This window comes from Macrobrachium rosenbergii, chromosome 31 (genome assembly GCF_040412425.1).
Source record: "Macrobrachium rosenbergii isolate ZJJX-2024 chromosome 31, ASM4041242v1, whole genome shotgun sequence".
In the NCBI taxonomy this organism is placed as follows: Eukaryota; Metazoa; Arthropoda; class Malacostraca; order Decapoda; family Palaemonidae; genus Macrobrachium; species Macrobrachium rosenbergii.
This window is the reverse complement of record NC_089771.1, coordinates 26,120,384-26,139,651: the sequence shown is the minus strand read 5'-3', so window position 1 is coordinate 26,139,651 and position 19,268 is coordinate 26,120,384. Positions and strand designations below refer to the sequence as shown.

The following is a 19,268-nucleotide window of genomic DNA, read 5'->3' as shown; positions in this document are numbered from 1 at the left end:
TAAATCTATGTTTAACATATTTTGAGTGTCTTTAAATCTGTGTCGAAAGTTGCATAAGTGAACGTAAAAATCTATGTAGAAAGTTGCATTAAGTGAACGTGATGTCCTGTTAGTTCACGTACAAGTAACTGCAGAATACTTGTGGATTCTTCTTTGTTAGTTTGGTATTGACCGAAGATTATTTAATTTTGTGTAGGGTACCATACCTGTATTTGAGAACCTTTCAAATCATAGGATCCTCTATTTGATCTGAGCATTAACGGGAACAGTGGCCCATATAGTACCTGTAGAGAGGAGATAGCGAGAATACTTTGTCTTTGATCAAACTTATTGAATTCGATCCAGTCCGCTGAGAATCGACATAGAAACATAAGTAATTGGGATAGAAGCAAAGTCTCTCTTAGAACTAGAAAAATAACACTAATTATGTATAATACTTCAGAGCTAACGTTAAATATACGCAGTTGATATCATGGAAGATGATCGTGACTGGCAGAAGCTCACGCTCAGCCTACACCGTTGGTTAAAATGATATCTACTCTAGGTGTTTATCTCCGGATTAAGAAAAATACTCTTGCATGATGTAAATTGTACAGTAATGAAAAACTTACAAGTTTGGCTATTCATTAACAAAAAAATATACATTACTATATTTGGTATAGCTATACGAAATCTATTAATTACTTGTACACGACACAGGTATGCAGCTGGTATAAGACAGTGAAGAATAGTTTACATAATCTAGGAGAGCTATTATGTAAATGCTTTATTCAATGACTGTTACCCTAAATCTGTACGAGTATTTTTATAAAAATGTAATGACTATCCACAGATATTCATGTCTCACAAGTGATATTAAAGAGAGAGAGAGAGATGAATAAGGAAGTGCAGAAATGAACACCCAAATCGTTTTGAGGAAGAGCGTCAATTAATATAAATAATTTAGCCAAAAAAAAAACTCATTTGATTGGCCGTCGATTTTTTTCTCAGCAGGAAGTTGGCAGATGTTTCGTCGAACAAAGTGTTGAAGGTTGTTGTGGGACGTTACGTTTGTTTGTGCGTGCGTTTGTGTGTGTATCTCTCGTCCTCGGAGTAGTAACAGCCACCAGCAGTTGTGGCGTGTTGGATGTGGGAACTCGCCACAGTATTTGATCAGTGAGCATTGTGGGGTGTGTGTCTGTGTAGGGAACCCGTGTGTTTGTGGCTGTGCGCTCTCGTCCCTGTGAAATATTCGATTATTTTGTTTCTTCGGGGATCGTAAAATCCCTTCTGATTATTATAAAATTTATTAAATCAATCTCAAATTTTGTTCTGATAACTTGTAAATTTAGGCAACAGTGACTCACGACACAATTACATATACCTTCAAAACACAATTATATGAAATTTCAGTGTTAATACAGTTGTCATAAATCATTACATGGACTATGCATTCTTATTTTAGAATTTCCTTACCATAAAGGTTTCCGCATTCCTCCTCTGTACATTGGTACCTCTAGATGTGTTGAAGTGAATGATCTTATTATTTTGGGTATTCATAGAGCATTAGTGTCCTATTGATAGTTTAAGCATGAATTCATGTTAGGGATCTACAGTAATTTGTAATGATGATAGAGTTAATAACTCGCATTAGTAAAGAAGCTTTCCGCGTGAACTAAATTTCACCTGAGAGTTCAAGAACTTTGATATTCGATGAAACATTACTGTATTCAGTGCCGCTTAACGTTACAGTTTTAGAGTAATTTACAGCAACCTTTTTTCACTTAAGTTAGATATATGCGAGAACGCAACTTCATATTGCACACAGTGCTATTTAAATCGACAAAGAATTACGTAGATAAAAGACTGTTATTCCGTTCAGTAAGTTGTAAACCTTTATTTCGTTCAATAAGTTATAAACCTTAAGTGTCAACAAACAAAGCGTAGAAAAGGAGACGTGTTTTTGGACACAATTACTCAAGGCTCTTAATGACACAGGCTGTCAAGGTGTGGCCTATTAGGATGAATCACGATTAATCCTATTTACTAAGATCTGTTGCCACATTTACTCTCTCTCTTTCTTCGTCTGTATTTGTTTATTAAAGATCTGTTTGTGAATTCAGTCTGAGATTTCAAGTAGTTTGCTGGAGACTTGTACAGAAATAGTCGTATTGCTTTAAATACAAAGTTTATTTCTTCCTAATACATAGACTACATTGGATTTTACTCATTTTTCTCTCATGTCAACTTTGAGTTATTAAATCTTATGCGTCTGCTGTTCATTGACAGTTGAAATCTACTGTATATCGTGATTTTAGTTTTCATTGACAAATATACATGACGTGGTAACATTTCATCATCATTAATCATCGATTCATAACAATTTACTATTGTAAATCCACATTCTTTACGAAATTCTAAAAGAATATTCTCCTGCATTAAGTCGATTGCCTCCATGCACAGTGGTATCTAATTTTCTTTACCGTATTGAGTTCGGTTGTTAGTACTAGGAAGTGAGCCAAGTTAAGGGTAAAAGGAGGGGGTAGAGGGTGGGCATAGGTTAGAGAATAGGGGCATGCTCACACCACCTGCCTAAGGTGGCAGTAGTGTGCAGGAAGAACAAGAAGAAGAAGAAAGAAGACAAGTTTGGATACTCCGCTGTTACTGAAACACTCGTAATGTTATGTTAACCAGCTCCAGCCGATGCGTGTTTGTTCTTTATATGATTCGCATCATTATTACGATTCTCTCATTTAACATGGATAAAATATATCTAACTCCTCTCGTTGTTGTTTAAGGTTACTGAAACACTCTTACTAGCTCTACCCGATGCGATTTTGTTCTTTATTTGAAACTTCACCATTAGACCGATTCTCTCATTTTCAAATGAATCAAATAGATTCAGCAAATTCCTCACTCGTTGTTGTTTGCTTTTCAACATTCCCTTAAGAATGGGGAAAAGGAAAGAACAGTTCTAGAGGCTGTATAATAGTGTACACTTAGAAAGAGTCATGGTATGTGGTTGTAAATACCGGAGGTTAATCCTACGCGGTCGGCGTTAGTATATATGTATGTTAGCATAGTTGTAGCCATGGGGGCATGTGTTTGTCCACCACATGATTCACTGTTAAGTTGCTTCAGTTTGTGTTGCCACTGTTCAGGTTGCTTCAGTTTGTGATGGCCTTGTCGTCATCGAAAGCGAGAGTAGGAGAGCAGGGCAGGATTCAGGAAGGAAGGGAGAGAACTTGCTTTATTGCTTTGTTGATGTCCGTCACCCGAGTCACTTCCTGGACCCATTTTGTCGATTTGCACCCGGTCTCTGTCTCTCTCTCTCTCTCTCTCATCTAGGTACCTCTCTATCTCTATCTTGAATGGAGGTTATGCTGAAATCGCAATGTACAGCAAACTGTAATGTGTGTCCATGTGATGAAAAATGTCACGTCAGGAAGTTGTGGCTAGAGTGAATGAACTTTTGAGTACGGAAGGTGTAGCAGCAGGTGTTCGCCGGCAGAGGGGGAAGTGCCGGGGATTACCTTTTAAACATTTAAATCCTTACACACTATAAAGATTACCTTCGAACATTTTAATCCCTCACCTTTGAAACATTTAAAAGACTTACACAAGATGAAGGTTACCTTTGAACATTATGAAGGTTACCTTTGAACATTGAAGTCTTTACGCAGAATAAAGATTCTGTTAGAACATTTTAATTCTTCGACACCAGAATTACCTTAGAAACTTTTGAGGCTTTACTACTAACAATACACTTTACTTTTGAACTTTTAATCATTGCTTATAAAGAGGATTACTTTTGAACATTTGAATCCTTGAACTTTGAATTTAATTTAAACGTGAATTCTTGCTCACAGCAGAGGCCGTCTTTAAATATTTTAAGTTTTCCATGAAATATGGATTCCTTGTGCATATTGAAATGCTTACAACTCATAACAATAGGAAATTCCCAGATTACTTAACAGACAAACAGGACCACACTGTGACACTTGAGTCTTGAATTATCGTCTTGATTTTGGCATAAAATGACTGGCTTATTAAATTTCAAAGATACGCTTGAGTAATATGGTATGGTACTACTTTTTTCCAGGATTTATTGGCGTAATTTTCGCAAGAATAGTTTGATGCCCTTAAACTTTGCTTGTGTTAGACGCCTAATAATAATAAAAAAAGACACTATTCGATGCAAACGATTGTAAGATAGACCTATATTGTGTTGTGTATAACGAAGAGTGGGAAAACAATTTAAAAACTCGAAAGCTTTTGAAAAGCAACGAATTTATGACGTCATCAGTTCCCTAGCTCTCAACGGTAACGACTCACACAAACTAGTCCTACAACATGTTTGGCGATCCATATGTTTTATTTCTCAGAAATCAGGTTTGTTGCTTTTTCGTGTTTCTTAGTCTGTATCGTTGGTAACATAGTTATATTTAAAAGTGGCCGTGTAAATGTGGGGTAAGTGCTATTTTATTGCAAAGTAAGTCTTGTGTTGCATTGTTGCACACCACGGAAGCTGTTACGAGCACGAGTCTCGAAGCATTTTAGGCCATTGTTAAATGTTTTTCGTTTAACCAAGGCTTTTTCTTTGTTTCTATCATGCATTAAAGAAGAAAATGCTTTTTCTTATATTTGTTAGATTACTCAGTAAATTTAGATTACGTTCATTTAATACAGATGAAATACTCTTGGAAAATATGAAAAAAATTCCAGTCTTCAAGTATGCCTGTATATTTGAATAACTAGTTTTTTCTTTACTTTTATCATGCTTTTACTCCATAAAACTTAACAAATTTCATTTAATATATAATATAAATAAATACTCTGGGAAAATAAATAATTCCAGTTTTTAATTATGCAAGAACATTTGAGAAACCTCAGGCTGGGCCTAAGACCAGAAAACTTCTGAAGATTAAATTTGCTTTTTTCCCCTCCTGTTTTCAGATGCGTCAGCGCGAGAATGAGCTGGCCACAGGTGCGGAAGAATCGCGACCACTAAGCGATGCATCGTCATGCTGCGACCCCAACGAAGCAGCTGTCAAATTCCGAGAGAAGGCAAGGACACAGGTAAGCCAGCGGCCGGGCCTCAGAGCATGAATCCCTTCAGTATTCGCCTGATTTACGTAAGCGATGATTAGCTTCTGAATGCGACGATGACAAGCTATATACGTACCGAGAAAGTTTCAAGAGTTGCAAGTTGGCGTTGAATGTTGCTTGCGTACCTTTCAACCACCAACTTTGTTTGTTCCCTTGTCTAGTATCATTTTAGAAACATGTCCTGGGTCTGTGGCCTTTGATAAGTGACCTCTGTGACATGTGCACCTTAGATGTATCAACCTTCACCTACTTTTTTTTTTTGTAATACACACCTGTTCAGTTTACCGAGCAGACCCTGGTCCTTGTAGAACCTGCTCACTTGCTGCTGCATGCCCTTGATCTACTTCCAGTAATCGATTACTTAATTAGTTTGTATGTGGTGTATATATTCATATTTAGTGTACGTATGAAATTAGTGTATATTATTACGGTACCTTTCAGGAGCTTGCATGTGTCTGTGTAGCATGCTTCTCATTACACTGTGGGGTGTATTCGTAGGACTCTGTTGTTTGTGCAATTTATTTTTATTTTTGCAGAGAATGGGAAATGCACCCCTTTCTGTCTTTTGAATGTCATTTAAAATTTGATGGTTGTCATCCTTATGCAATTCCGAGCACGAAACGTATTGTTGATATTTTAAGAGTAATTGTATACGATTGCTTTATTTGCATAGATTTAAAACTTTGATATTCTGAATTTAGTCAAGAAAGAACAGTTATCTTGGATATTTTAAATGTTGATTGGCTAAAGTGAGGGAAATTCAGAAGTTGAAAAAGAAGGGTTACCCTGCATATTTTAAAAGTTCGCTGGTTAGAGATGAGAGGTTCATCGTAGTACTTTGGTTCGTTTTCTAGTTTTGGATTTTTAAAAATTTCATGATGGCCTGCGGTTCATTGTCAACCTTTGAGGTATCAGTATGTAGAGGTCAGATTTATAGAGAATATTTTGCGGAAGTAATAAAAGTAAAAAACTAATAATGAATTTTGTATTTGGCCAAGTAACACTGGCAGTTTTGATGTCAAAAAGCAGGTCCGTCTTTACGAATGCTGATCAACTTTAACAGATTTAAGAATTTTTTTTTTTTTCTAGAAGTGCAAATTTATGTTGAAGATTTGAGTAAATTGTACATTTTGCTTGCAAATAATAGTTTGTGTTGTTAATTACTGCTATGTGGCCATGATTATAGTGTTTAAAATATGCGTATGGTGCTACTTTAATTTTTGTAATATGGTACATGTAGAGTTATTTCCTTAATTGAGCATGTTGTAGCATACTGGGCAATACACCCCATGTGCAAAGCCCCTGTGATGTTGGGAGGCATGTGTGTGCACCATTCTGATCCTTGATATTCCGTGCATCTGTTCCTCCACAGCTCCCAGCTGTATCATTGCCCTTCCACATAGCTCCTGATCTCTCCTCATCCAAGGCATTTGTGTCTCCAAACTACATCAAGGTATACCTGTCCTTTCCGTGCCTGCTAATCTGTTTCTTACCTTATGTTATATGTACAGTAGTGTAGTACATGGATAGATAGTGTTAATGAAATTATTTATGTTTTGATATTTCAGGGATTTTCAGTAGTGGGATTCAAAACCAAAACTGCTCATCATTCTAAAGTCTTTATTTCCCAGTATTGCTTTAAATTAAAAACCAGTACTTTTCAAATGTAAAATTACTTCAGTTTAATAACTAATGAATGAAGGGAACCAAGGTTTGGTCCTGTTTCTTAAGCAACATAATTAGAATTACTCGAGTAAATTACTTATTACAAAATTTTGGTTTTCAGTAATTAGCTATATATTGTTACTCTCTCTTTTTTGTTTATGGAAGTTTTATAAAAATGGGTGCTCTTCACCTCATTTTTAAACTGTAAATATTGTACTCTATCAAAGCAGAATGTAAATATTGTACTGCATCAAAGCTTTTTGCATCATTCATTTATAAAAATATTGGACATAGGTGGATTCATATATTCAAGTTCAATATAAGGTTCAATGTAAATTAATTTCTTTTGAGTGTATGACATGTATATTGATATCATTCTTGTCTGAAGTAATAACCAACTATTTTCCTTGAATAGAGCTACTCTAGTATTGTTAAATATATTATGTAATTTCTTTTTCATGTAGAGCATTCATGTTAAAATAAATATCCTTGAAATTGTTTATTCATAAATTTTTTTATTCATTATTAATTGTTTCCATTGCAGCAACGCCCTTTGACAAGATATTTACCTGTAAGAAGTGAACAGTACTTTGATCTCAAACAACACATTGAGTCAGCAGGACACCAAATAGAACTATGCCCGTTCATCTTGGTCTCCTCTACTGCATGTCGCGGATACTTGAATAAACTAGGATCAAAATTCCGTACCTGGCAGAAGAGATGGTTTGTGTTCGACAGGTCAAAAAGGGCGCTCATGTATTATAGTGACAAGAGTGAAACTAAGCCTCGTGGTGGAGTTTACTTCCAGGTGAGAGGAATATTAATTGCATAGTTTATGCCAGTTAAACTTTTTAGACAAACAATAGGTTATGTGTACCAAGTATAAGTGCTTATCCATGGTAGTTCCATGGTGATTATTTCCCGCGTGAACCAACCCTGGTGAGTTTTTCTCTTTTTGTGGTGAGCTCTCTTATTCTGCTCTTACAAGGAATGTTTTAGATTACCGAATTAAAATCTTGACCCCATGATCATTTTGAGAAAAATCATTGGTTTTGCCACTCAACTCAGTAGCTTTGACTCTTGTTCAATTAACCAGGTCATTGAGGGAAGAAAGGAAGTGAAGCAGACCTATAGATTTGACAAAACTTAGATGTTGGTTTTCTTCTCGTGATTAGCTGTCAATCTTAAAATGAGTATTCAGTTTGGTTCATCTTTGCCTTACTATTGCTAGGGGGAGTTTAATTACCAGTGACCTTTGTTGCTACAATTGTGAAGTGTGTTACTTTTATGTTTTGAAGTGGCCTCTACTTGTGGGGGACTTTCCATGGGAAGGAAGGAGCACCCTGAGGTGTTGGCTGTCCATAGGAAGTAGATAATGAAAGAGTATAAAGTAAGCTCATATTCCAGTGTATCGGAAACTAAAAGAAAGTATTTTTGCTTTTGTGGCTCAATAACTTTTAGCCATAACCCTGTTAGACAAAGCTAGCCAAGGTGGATGAAGAGTTGTACAGTATTTGTGGTATGCAGAGCATTATTATGAAGGGAAGCTGATTTCAGAACAATTGGACTACTGTACATGCCTTCTCATGTAGATGGAATAAAAAGATGTAACCCACAGGATGTCCATACAAAGTATGGCAGGTCAGTTTTGAAAAGCCCTATAAATGTTTCTTAGTATTGTAGATAACAGATTGCACATTGGCATGCAGAATTTTTGCTCATAACACCTTTTTCTAGAACCTTTATCCAAACAAATTTACAACCTTGTAATGACAACCACTTCCTGAAGGCACTGAGAGAGCAAAGATGATGGCATTTTCATCTATTGTTTTGAAGGTGATGCTGGTTGGTTGGGTACAGACAGAGCTTTCTGCAAAGCATGAAAAACCTCTTATGAAGTTGCTCTTCAAAACGATTTTACCATATTGTAACCAATCTATGGTGATCACTGGACTGCTGGACAGTTTAATTACCATAGGATATATACGAGTATGATGACCAGCAACAGTCATCAAAGTACATAATTCAGCACAGGCATACTGGATTTTCAGAGATGCACCCATCTTTCCTTTTTCATCTCTAAAGGTTTAACACAGGTCATCCAGGTATGAGCTAACATAACCATGTTATTAGGCTGAAGAGAAAGTAATGTACCCTCGTAAAGACAGTCCCACAAAACTACAGCCAATGTCCAGTGACCCAGTGATGACAAATAATGTTTATAATAGAAAAACATTAATAATAAAGTGAACTTTATACTCAGTTTGAATTTTACTGAGGGAAAAAACGGCTGCTACTAGATGGACTAATTTTATTCCACCTTCTCTTTCTGAGAAAGTAGAGCTGTTACAGTAGTTGCCATTTCTGCTCTGTCAGCAGCAGAATAATTTTATTCCACCTTCTCTTTCTGAGAAAGTAGAGCTGTTACAGTAGTTGCCATTTCTGCTCTGTCAGTAGCAGAAGGTTGTTAGCTGGTTTGAAAGTATTTTTTAATTTTTGCGGGGTTGAATCCTAAAAAAGACTGAGAAATTCATAATTTTCCTGGATAGAATCTGTTGGGTAACATACATTTGACATCACAGATGATCGTAAAAAGTCAAACTGAGAGTTTCTATCCACTGGCATGATGTGTATGCATCCATGATCATGTTTGTATGAAGAAATGGGAATGAGGGTTGGCTTTGTCTGGAGTTACCTCATTTTAAGTCATAAGGAAGCTAAGACAAACAAAACACAACTGAAGGGCTTATATCAGTTGGATGTACAGTACATTCACTGGTTAAGAAACCTCAAATGCAGAGTTACAAATGCTCTCTATTGTTCTGAATATGTCTCAGTTCTGAATTGAGTTTAAAGACTTGAGCAGATGGCAGGAGTTTGGAGATTTAAGCGGTTAGCAGTGCTCAGGTTGTCAAGTCCTCCAACTAACCTCCTTTGACTCTAGAACCCTAGGGTGGCACTAGAACTGTAATCCAGAGTACAACAGCCTCTCAGATCCTGCCAGAGAAAATTGTAAAAAGATTTGGACATAAAAATTCGGGAAGGTAGTCTGATGGTAGTGTGAAACCAGACTGCAGTACTATGTCTACACAAGGATCTGACAACCTAGCTCCCCAGAGGCGGCAGGATTGGATTTAGATGTGTAGATCTCATTTGCCGTGTTGAGATAGTAGGGTAAAATTACAGCCTATTACTTCCTTGGCCTACCTCAGAACTATGGGGAAGGCAGGGATGATTTCCAAATCCAGTTAAAAGTGTAGCAAACTGTAAGACCTCAACAAAAGGGTGCAGTCTTCACTTCAAACTGATTCATAAGGCTATCAAAGATGATGGTTTGTTTCTTTCAACACACTGGTAATCGCCTTGCAGGTAGAAACATGAATGTTCTCAGTCAACAACTGTTGTGAATGAGATAAGGGGCGTCAAGTATGGGTCGGTTTCTTGCTGAAACCAAAGAGATATTTGTAAAGCAATTATGTATACTTAGTATGAAAAATGATGAGTTTTAAAGTAAACTATCCAAGAAAGTTACTGAAATACTTAGTTTTTTTTTTTTTATTCATTTCTTGTGCTGTACAGGATGAATTAAACTAATGAGGAACAGTTTTTTCATAAAGTAGAAAAATAAAACTTATTTTAGTGTCTTTAAGTCAGCCTTTTGGCTCAGTAGTCTGGTTAAACTACTCGGTAATAATGTATTTAGTGTTTAATTAAATTTATTATTTACAGGCTATTGAAGAAGTTTATGTGGACCATTTGCATTCTGTCAAGTCCCCAAATCCCAAATTGACTTTCTGTGTGAAGACATATGAGAGAACTTACCATCTGATGGCTCCATCTCCTGAAGCTATGCGCATTTGGGTTGATGTTATCTTCACTGGAGCCGAAGGATATCAAGAGTTCCAAGGTGGTACCTGAGAAATTTTTTGGAAAGAGCTGTTAAAATTTCAAGGTCTTCTATTTACTGGGCTTCCACTGTCTGTGAATGAATGTTTACAGATTTGGAAGTGTTTTTTTATTGATTGTTAAAAATACAAGGCCTCAAGTTTGTATTTCCTACAGTGAGGTCTGTTTCTAAAAGGATCAGATTTACCTGTGTATATCAGTATCAACAGCCAGAAAAAATTGTTGCCAGCTCTTGGCAGATTTCTGAGGCAGTGCCTTATTTTGTGATTTTAAAATATGGACCACATAATTTTATAAAACATGCAGGGTCATGCTATTTTCTAAAGCTTAAATATTCATTTAACATTTTTTCATATCTAATCACATTAAATCCTCAAATGATACTGTGCACAGCTTTGACTTGGAAATTGCATTTCATTCATGACATTCATGATTGTAATATCATAAATAGTATAATTTATTTTTTCAAGGCCAATGCCTGCAAAATGTAAAATTACTTTGCTGATTGCTCATGAACTACTGAGCTCTTGTTACCAATAATTACAGCATAAATATAACCCCTGGAAAATTTGTGTATGGAAAGGGTGCTTTTGTAAATTATCACTTATGGCTATGTCGCAGCTTTCCATTATCATTACTGTAATGCCTTAAAAGTCATGGATTTCACTTCATGATTACTGCATGATCCTTTTGTGGATCAAATAATCTTTTGGTGGCACGTGTTGATACTTAAATCAACAGTAGCCTGGAGCAAAAAGTTTAGTTTTATTATAAATGCTCATAATGTAATGAGGACTTTCAAATAAGTGTACCTTATATTTAAATATTTTAGTGAGTTTTATGTATGTCAATACAATTGTAGATGCACGTTGAGTATATAGCCTAATGAAATTTGTATACTGCCACATATTTTATTTAGTTTGCAGCAGTTTTTTTCTTCTTGTAAATAACTTACAGGTACACGTTAATGTTCCCACGAATGAAACGTTCACGTATTCTCTGAAAACCAACATTTTGCCAGAATTAAAAGGCAGACCAGTTGATTTTAAATGAAAACCTTAAAATGCTTTTATATTATAGGATATTCTGTCTGCTTTGTATTTTGAAATAATAAGTGCTAAGATTGGGTTGTATGTTACCATACAAAGACAAAGTGTCAAGGACTCTGTAACTTTAATACAGTATAAATATATTTTTATGTTGTGATTGTGTTTTTTCTTATCCTTTTAGGAAAAACAAAAATGCATTCCTAATGTAACTCCTCACTAGACTTCTCTTGATATTCAGTATTTATAATCTTATACTGCTGCCATTTACTTGTAGGAGGCTTTCAACTTTCTGAAGAGACTTGATAGTGCAATATAAAATGTTCAGATAAAATATTGGATTATGGTAACAACCCAAATATTTATTTGTTGTTCTGATTGTATGCCTCAGTAAATTACTAGTGTGTCCATAAATAGCCAGGAAATAATTGGAAGGAAAGGCCAAAATGTGGCTGTGCAGGGAATTGGTGAACCTAAAAATTACACAATTCCATTAGACAATAACCATAGTTACTCCTTGCAAACCAAAACTATACAAAGAATAAGGAACCTGCAATCATAACAAAAAGGAAACAAGGAAATGCCTACAAAAAGGTCAATGTTTCTTTCCTAACAAATATACAAGCCAAAGCAGCAAGAGCTTGAAACTATAGATAAAATTAAGAGAACAGAAGTACTGCCCCTACAGGGGAAAGAAAGGAAGTAGAACTATGTAGCCAAAAAGGAATTTAAATATACAGATCTTACAAAAGGATTACTGAAAATAAGGAAGGTAGACGGAAATCCACTATGTTTATTAGTTAGCAAACTGGCAAATGGTTGTAGATTATTATTAAATGTAATGTCAATGCCTAATTTCATGGCAATAAGCCTTGCTCTGAAACTGTCCCATATACAAAACACTCCTCACATGGAAGAAATTCTTCCTGGTTGTTCAAGGCCTGCAGTTCCTTCCATACACCTGGGGAATTTTGAAAACAGAATTAATCAACTTCTACCTATCAGACAACCAGCTGCAAGTGCAGCAATTCCTTTTGCCACCTAAGACTCAGTCAGAGAGATGCCTGCAGCTAGGGTTGCAATCGAGGTCAATCCCCAAAATAAAGCTGACATGAGATGACACTCATCCACCAGACACACAAGATACTCATCCAGGACATATCACATGAGATGCTCCAGTGACTTTTATGAGGGTTTCAGATCACCAAGACCCTCTCAACACACTATGAATTCCTTACTTGGGGATCAAAACCAGGACCTGCAGTGCTGACTGATGACCAAGTCCTTTTGTTTCTCCTCCAGCTAGACCTTGCTGACAGGATAAAGCAAAGTATCCTACAGCTCAACAGGAACTCTTTGTGATACCTGAAAGTCAGACTGTAGTTATTTCAAAAAAAAAAAAAAAACATCCTTTCTGGGAATTCAACCAAAGATGCCTACTCCTAGCAGATGTCCTCCACCAACTCTTAAGACAATTGGTGAAAATATTCATACATGAAGATAACATGATTAACTCTTCTTAGGTTCAGGTCATGATGACAGAAACTGATGAGAAACCAACAGAAGACTCTATGGACCCTTCACGACAAGGTTTCGTTTATTAAAGTTCTCAATTGTTTTATGGTGTTTTTAAGCTACAATATCCTTCACAATCCTAGAAAGAAACTTTGGTGGCAGAACTTCGTCCAAATGATAAGGAATCCACGACTAAGGGGCTACCATTTTTCCATGGTAGTCATTTTTCACAACTTGAGGAGACAGCGTAGGCAATGCAGGGTCACGGTACCAGTAAGTTATATGATTGTCCCATGGGCACTCCTTATTTGTTTTCTCTCCGGAATCAGGAAGGACTCGGGAGATTTTTCAAAATGCAAGATTGTTGATATCCAACCTATGAAACCATCAACTGCTTTGCAGGTTATAAAACAAGACATACCCACCTTATATTTATCCATGTCTATTACTGTACTCTGTCACCACTGGAGTGGGATTCCTTTAAAAAGTTGTTTCTCAACACGCAATACTGGGTACTTGACGAAACAAATGCCTTGGTTGCAGAAGATAAAATATAAAACCCACAGGATGATCAGTTATTGGTTAGAGCTTCCATACCATACATCTAGCTGCCCCTCTACCAGTTGTCCAACAAAGGCTGAAAATGAGGGAAGCAGCATTCAAAGACCTTCCTGGTCTTCTTTTTTTGGTATTTCTAAGAGAACTGCAGCTGTCATACTCACCACATCATTCTCTTTTCCTCTGACTATGTGAAGAACTTGGAGGGGGAAATTTATAGCAGTGGTGAGGACAGCCACCCTAGACAGACGATCCTTTTCCTCTTTTTCATCAACACCCTCTATGTACAGACAGCCTCAGCAACAGTGGAAGTCCTCCTTCTAAAAGAGGACCTTTAACCAAGAATGGGAAAGGTTACCTCCTCAGCAGCAACAAGCATCATTTCAGCAGATAGCCCCTTTTCTCCCTACTGCACACACACAGTTCCTCTGAACAGCAACAGAAAGCTTGTTTGACCTTTCACCTTGGCTGAGGGGAGAGAACTGCAGTCAAGTCCCCAAATAGTGCAGGTGGGAGGAGATGAAATTCACCTTCCCCTTTGAGGTGTATACTTCAGTGGAGACTTGTCTTAAGGAGAGAGGAGTTCTTGGTAGAAGTCAGAAGCAGAACCAAAGATGGCAGAAGTCTTCTGATTAGGGTATCACATACCTTTCCTAAAAAGAACCCCCTAGTCACCAACGCCAGTTCTTTAATGTAATAGAACCATAACGTGTTTTTAGTCCTGAATGTGGATATTTGATCGATGCTACCGAAAGAAGCCATTGAGTAAGTGTTCCTGTGATGCCAGGCTTCGACAGTGGACTGCTCATAGTCCTGAAAGTTTCAGGAAGTTTTAAGACTGGTTACAGACCCCAACCAATAAAATTAATATTTGGAAAGGGACACTCTTTCGTCCTCCCACCTAAATTGCGACTCAGGCATGTTATGAGTAAAGGGATTGTACTAAAACATTTTGTTACTACACAAACTTTTTTATTACAAAAGAAAAATGTTATTCATACAAACGTATAATTACGGGGGATAACTCACTTCTCAAAATCAAAACTAATTCTTGGAAACAACGGAATGAGGGATGATGCCAAGTGCTATGTGAGGGTAGAGGGCCAGTAGTAGAGACGTCTTTTCTCCTAACACACCAGGTTGTGGAACGGGGAGATTTCCTACACAAAATAAAGCATTTTATGATTAATATCTTAGTATGAAAATCATGTTTTTGTTTTGCTGAAACATTCTTTTTGTATGACTCATGAATAGATATTACTTTAATATATAATTTCTCATGTGTATGTGAAAAAAAAAACAGCAAAACTGAAAGCCACCACAGAGACCTTGTTAGGTTAGAAAACTAAAATGATCAGTGTAGGCTACTGGTGATCACTGGAGCTGAAATTGTGGGTGCATTTTTGTTAAACTAGCTTGCAATTAGTCAGTCCTAGCCTGAAAAAAAGAGCTAGCTAATGGCAAAAATACCAAAATTTAAGAGCACATTATCGTTTTTTTTATTGTATGAATAATGCAGATATACTGTAGTGGGGTTATGTTGATACTGTAATTTTCACGTCTAACTATACTGACAATATTTCAAAATTCAGGCCTAATGAGTCTTAGAAACGAATGACAAAACCATCCAGGGTATTACAGAAATAACCTACTCTATGCCGTCTAAGTAAAGTGAAAAATTAATGTATACAACAAACACGACTCTATAGTATTTAAAAAGAAAGTTAGAGAGGATATTAAGCTTAAACTGGTTTTGCTACAAATTTAAGAATAACAAAAAACCTGCTCATTTTCACAGATCATACAAACAGCAGACCAACCATCTCTATCAATTGGTTCTAAAAGGAATTCGTCAATTAAGTCTTGAATATTGCTCATTCAGATGACAAGTACTGTACCACCCAACCAAGTTTACAACACAACTTCCTCTCTCTCTCTCGCTTTTAGTTTGAGATCCACCCCAAAACATTTGATAACCATGCACGTGACCCGTTATAATGAACACTGAGGATAATATCAGCTAAGAAGTGCCAATGCCAACGAAACTAATTGTATACATGAGTACCCCGTATACAAGGCACCACACAAGTGCCCTTATGCCTTTGTTAACCGCATCTGTATAAATCTCCCAAAGGTTTGGTCACTGGCGTCTCGTCAGGTGACGTCATCAAAACTCTACCCAATGAGTTGACCGCAATGCTGTCACGTGATTACCCACGAGGAGAGATTATATGATACAGTACAACTACTGAGCTAGTACCAGAGCTAAGTATTGTGTCATGACTCATGAGTTACTTGTGATACGAGATTAAGTACAACCCATCACCGTGCATTTACACGAAGACTTTTAAGGATTCAGATTGAAGGCCATAATATGTAAGTATTGTGATGATTCAGTGATCAACAGATTAAGAATGCGAATACTTACAAAAACCGGTAAACAGAAACGTACGAGTACACACCCAAACGGCAATCTCGAGCGAGAGATATGCAACGGTTCTAGGTTTCAGAAACAAGACTGTGAAACAGATTGGAGGTAGCAATCATCTCTGCCATAAAGAAAATATAGCTGTCTTGTAGAATGTAAATATAAAAAACTTTTTCCATGCCCCAGCAATTGAGGATCACAGTAAAGAATGTACATTTCAGAAGTACTGGGAGAGACGACGAGCCAGAATGCTTTAGAGATTTGGTGTGAAGGAGGTATTGGAAAGTCGTGTGTGTATGAGTGCGTTGCGCCAGAATGTCTGAGAAGTCAGATCTATCAAAACAACCTATGAAGAGTTAAATGGATTTAGTAATCGACTGCCCTCGCGAGCCTGCTATCTCACAGATACTAACTGACTGAATGACTAAGATACATACGTAAGTGGCGTAACGATGAGAGAGAGAGAGAGGGTGTTTTCTTACTGAAAAAGAAGACCGCGCATGTTGCGTGTTAAGAATGATTAACGGATCAGTCATGTTCCAGGGGCGAACTGAGTCAGGCGATGTTTTCCTTTTGCTTTTTGCATACTATTTCCTGGAAGTGCACGATATACTCTGAACTTCAATGAGGCTTATGGGCGATTGTGTTTAATCTAAATGCAGCCGTGTCACTAATGACTTCACCTCACACAAAAATTATGATTCTTCTCTGAACTACCAATTTACACTCAGTAAGTAGTGAGACTGATTTAAAAACATAATTCTTTCGATGCTTATACTGATAACAATTTCTACGGAGTTTCCCCACTGATGATCAGATTTCTTGTGAATCATGTTTCTTGTTTTTCAACCTGTTGAAAATAGATGAGTAAGATGGATGAAAATTCAAAACGTTAAGTTTACTTGCCTCACTCAATTGCCAATGAATTTTCCTTCTTTCTACTTTACAGAGTAGGGACACTTGTCACGACATGAGCTCAAAAGTTCACATCTTACGCCTTAAACCCGGACAGGAGGTAAGCAGGGATTATATATATATATATATATATATATATATATATATATATATATATATATATATATATATATACATACACACGTATATATATATATATTATATATATATATATATATATATATATATATATATATATATATATATATATATATATATATATATAAGTGGTTGGAGGTATAAAGGCAAAGTGACAATAGGTGGAAGTTTAATTTTGAGAGGAAGGGATGGAATCTAATTAAGGCAAGTGATTTTGATTATAAAGGAGAGCATAAAAGAAGGAAATGGATGTTATGGGCTGGGGTTTAAGACATACAGGTGAGAGAAGTAAATGCAGAGTATGAAATTCCATGATGGGATTATAAGGACAGTAAGGAGTGTTTGGAGGTTAAACAGGATAAGAAGGGGATAAAAAATAATACGTAGATGAGGAAATGAACAGGATCATTTGAGGTGTAATTGCATGACAAGAGGAGAAGATGGTGTAAAGGTATAAAGGAGGATGGATAGGATAGTGAAGAAGGAGAGAAGTGATAAAATTGAGAGAATGTGAATACCTTCAGGAATAAGAACTTATCCTATATTCTAAATGCAGAAAGAAAGGTTACTGAACATACGGACCTCAGAATCATAAATGCCTCTTGAAAAAGAGAAGGATGCATACTGACATAAGCCACTAAAATTTTTTGTTCTCCTTTCATTAAAGGTCAAACAATGCTTGGAAGACTTCGTAACTAAAAGTGCGCCCAACGGCGTGGCCATTATGACCTGCTGTGGATCCGTCACTTCGGCAACGCTGCGTTTTGCTGCAGATTCGAATGGAGTCACTGACAAAGTAAGTCTCTCTCTCTCTTCAATACTAAACTGGGAATGAAAGCAAGCAAGATGCTTGGGACGCTTTGCTGCAGATTTGAATGGAGTCACTGACAAAGTATGTAAGTCTCTCTCTCTCTCTCTCTCTCTCTCTCTCTCTCTCTCTCTCTCTCTCTCTCTCTCTCTCTGTAATTCTAAATTAGTGGTGAAATTTACTTTTGGGATATCGATGATGGTTTTACAGAGCTGCCAGGTGATGCTGGTTTGCTTCAAAAATAGGAGTATCATTTCTGATAAGCTAAATTTTAGTTTTGTGTATATTTATGGAAAATATGTTACTATCCGTCATCGTCAAAGTTGTACATACAAAACACAGAAAAAAATACATTACAGAATTTTCTGTATAAGAAAAAATCTTAATAATACGCATTTTGTCATCTACGTTTGCCAAATCACAACATGAATGAGATACAAATATATTCTTAACATTCCAACTAGAATAATGATTCATTATGAAAGTTCAGAATGCCTACTCTGTAAGCTATAATATCTGGATGATTACCTGTATCTATAACCTACAACCATCTTCAGAGATGATTCATTACAAACCTACAGATTGTATCTGTCAGACAGAATAGTATGTGAATGAGTGCCTGTATCTATAACCTAATAACCCGTTTTATTTTACAACCACAACAGATACAACATTACAACCAACATTTCGAAGTCCTGGCAATGTCTGGTACAGTGAGCAAGGACGGACCCCACCTGCACATCTGCCTCGGTGACAACAACGGTGCCACAATTGGGGGTCACGTGATGGGTGACCTCAAGGTCTTCACCACCATGGAACTGGCACTCTGCGAACCCGCCGAGGTCGTCCTCAAGAGGGAACAGGACCCGGAAACTGGGTACGATGAATTGACAGTTACGAAAGGGAGTGATGGGGTATCATCTTCTAAGAGTAATTGAGTTGGTAGTTTTATCCTTAAGGATTTTTTTTTTTCAGGCAACTATGATATAATTATATGCAATCACTAGTTTTTTTTTTTTATAAAAAAAGAACAATTTCAAAATTTTAGCAATGATAAATTATAATTTCCAATTATAATTATAATGATTAAGACAAAGGGACTTATTTTATTTACCCAAAACAGCTTATAGTAATTAAACTTTGATGGAAATTTCCCCAAAAAGAGATGGAAATTTCCCCAAACATAGATGGAAGTTTCCCC

The 19,268-nt window shown here is 36.6% G+C and overlaps 2 protein-coding genes and 1 long non-coding RNA gene across 3 annotated transcripts in view; 2 read left to right on the top strand and 1 right to left on the bottom strand.

The window, feature by feature from the left end:
* Positions 1–11,865, top strand: part of LOC136855446 (pleckstrin homology-like domain family B member 1) — a 317,769-nt gene extending 305,904 nt beyond the window's left edge. Inside the window, 4 exon segments of the mRNA XM_067132489.1 lie at positions 4,936–5,058; positions 6,461–6,541; positions 7,298–7,561; positions 10,483–11,865. Coding sequence (XP_066988590.1) covers positions 4,936–5,058; positions 6,461–6,541; positions 7,298–7,561; positions 10,483–10,671 — 657 coding nt within the window. The 3' untranslated portion in view covers positions 10,672–11,865.
* Positions 11,866–14,800: 2,935 nt separating this feature from the next.
* LOC136855445 (uncharacterized) overlaps positions 14,801–19,268 on the bottom strand; it is a 56,990-nt gene continuing 52,522 nt past the window's right edge. The window contains exon 3 of the long non-coding RNA XR_010858038.1: positions 14,801–14,938. This is a non-coding gene — a long non-coding RNA (uncharacterized lncRNA). The remainder of the gene's footprint in view (positions 14,939–19,268) is intronic.
* Positions 15,999–19,268, top strand: part of LOC136855444 (bifunctional protein GlmU-like) — a 3,949-nt gene continuing 679 nt past the window's right edge. The window contains exons 1-4 of the mRNA XM_067132488.1: positions 15,999–16,154; positions 17,156–17,221; positions 17,927–18,055; positions 18,733–19,268. The exon at positions 18,733–19,268 is cut by the window's right edge and continues 679 nt beyond it. Coding sequence (XP_066988589.1) covers positions 17,177–17,221; positions 17,927–18,055; positions 18,733–19,005 — 447 coding nt within the window. The 5' untranslated portion in view covers positions 15,999–16,154; positions 17,156–17,176 and the 3' untranslated portion in view covers positions 19,006–19,268. The remainder of the gene's footprint in view (positions 16,155–17,155; positions 17,222–17,926; positions 18,056–18,732) is intronic.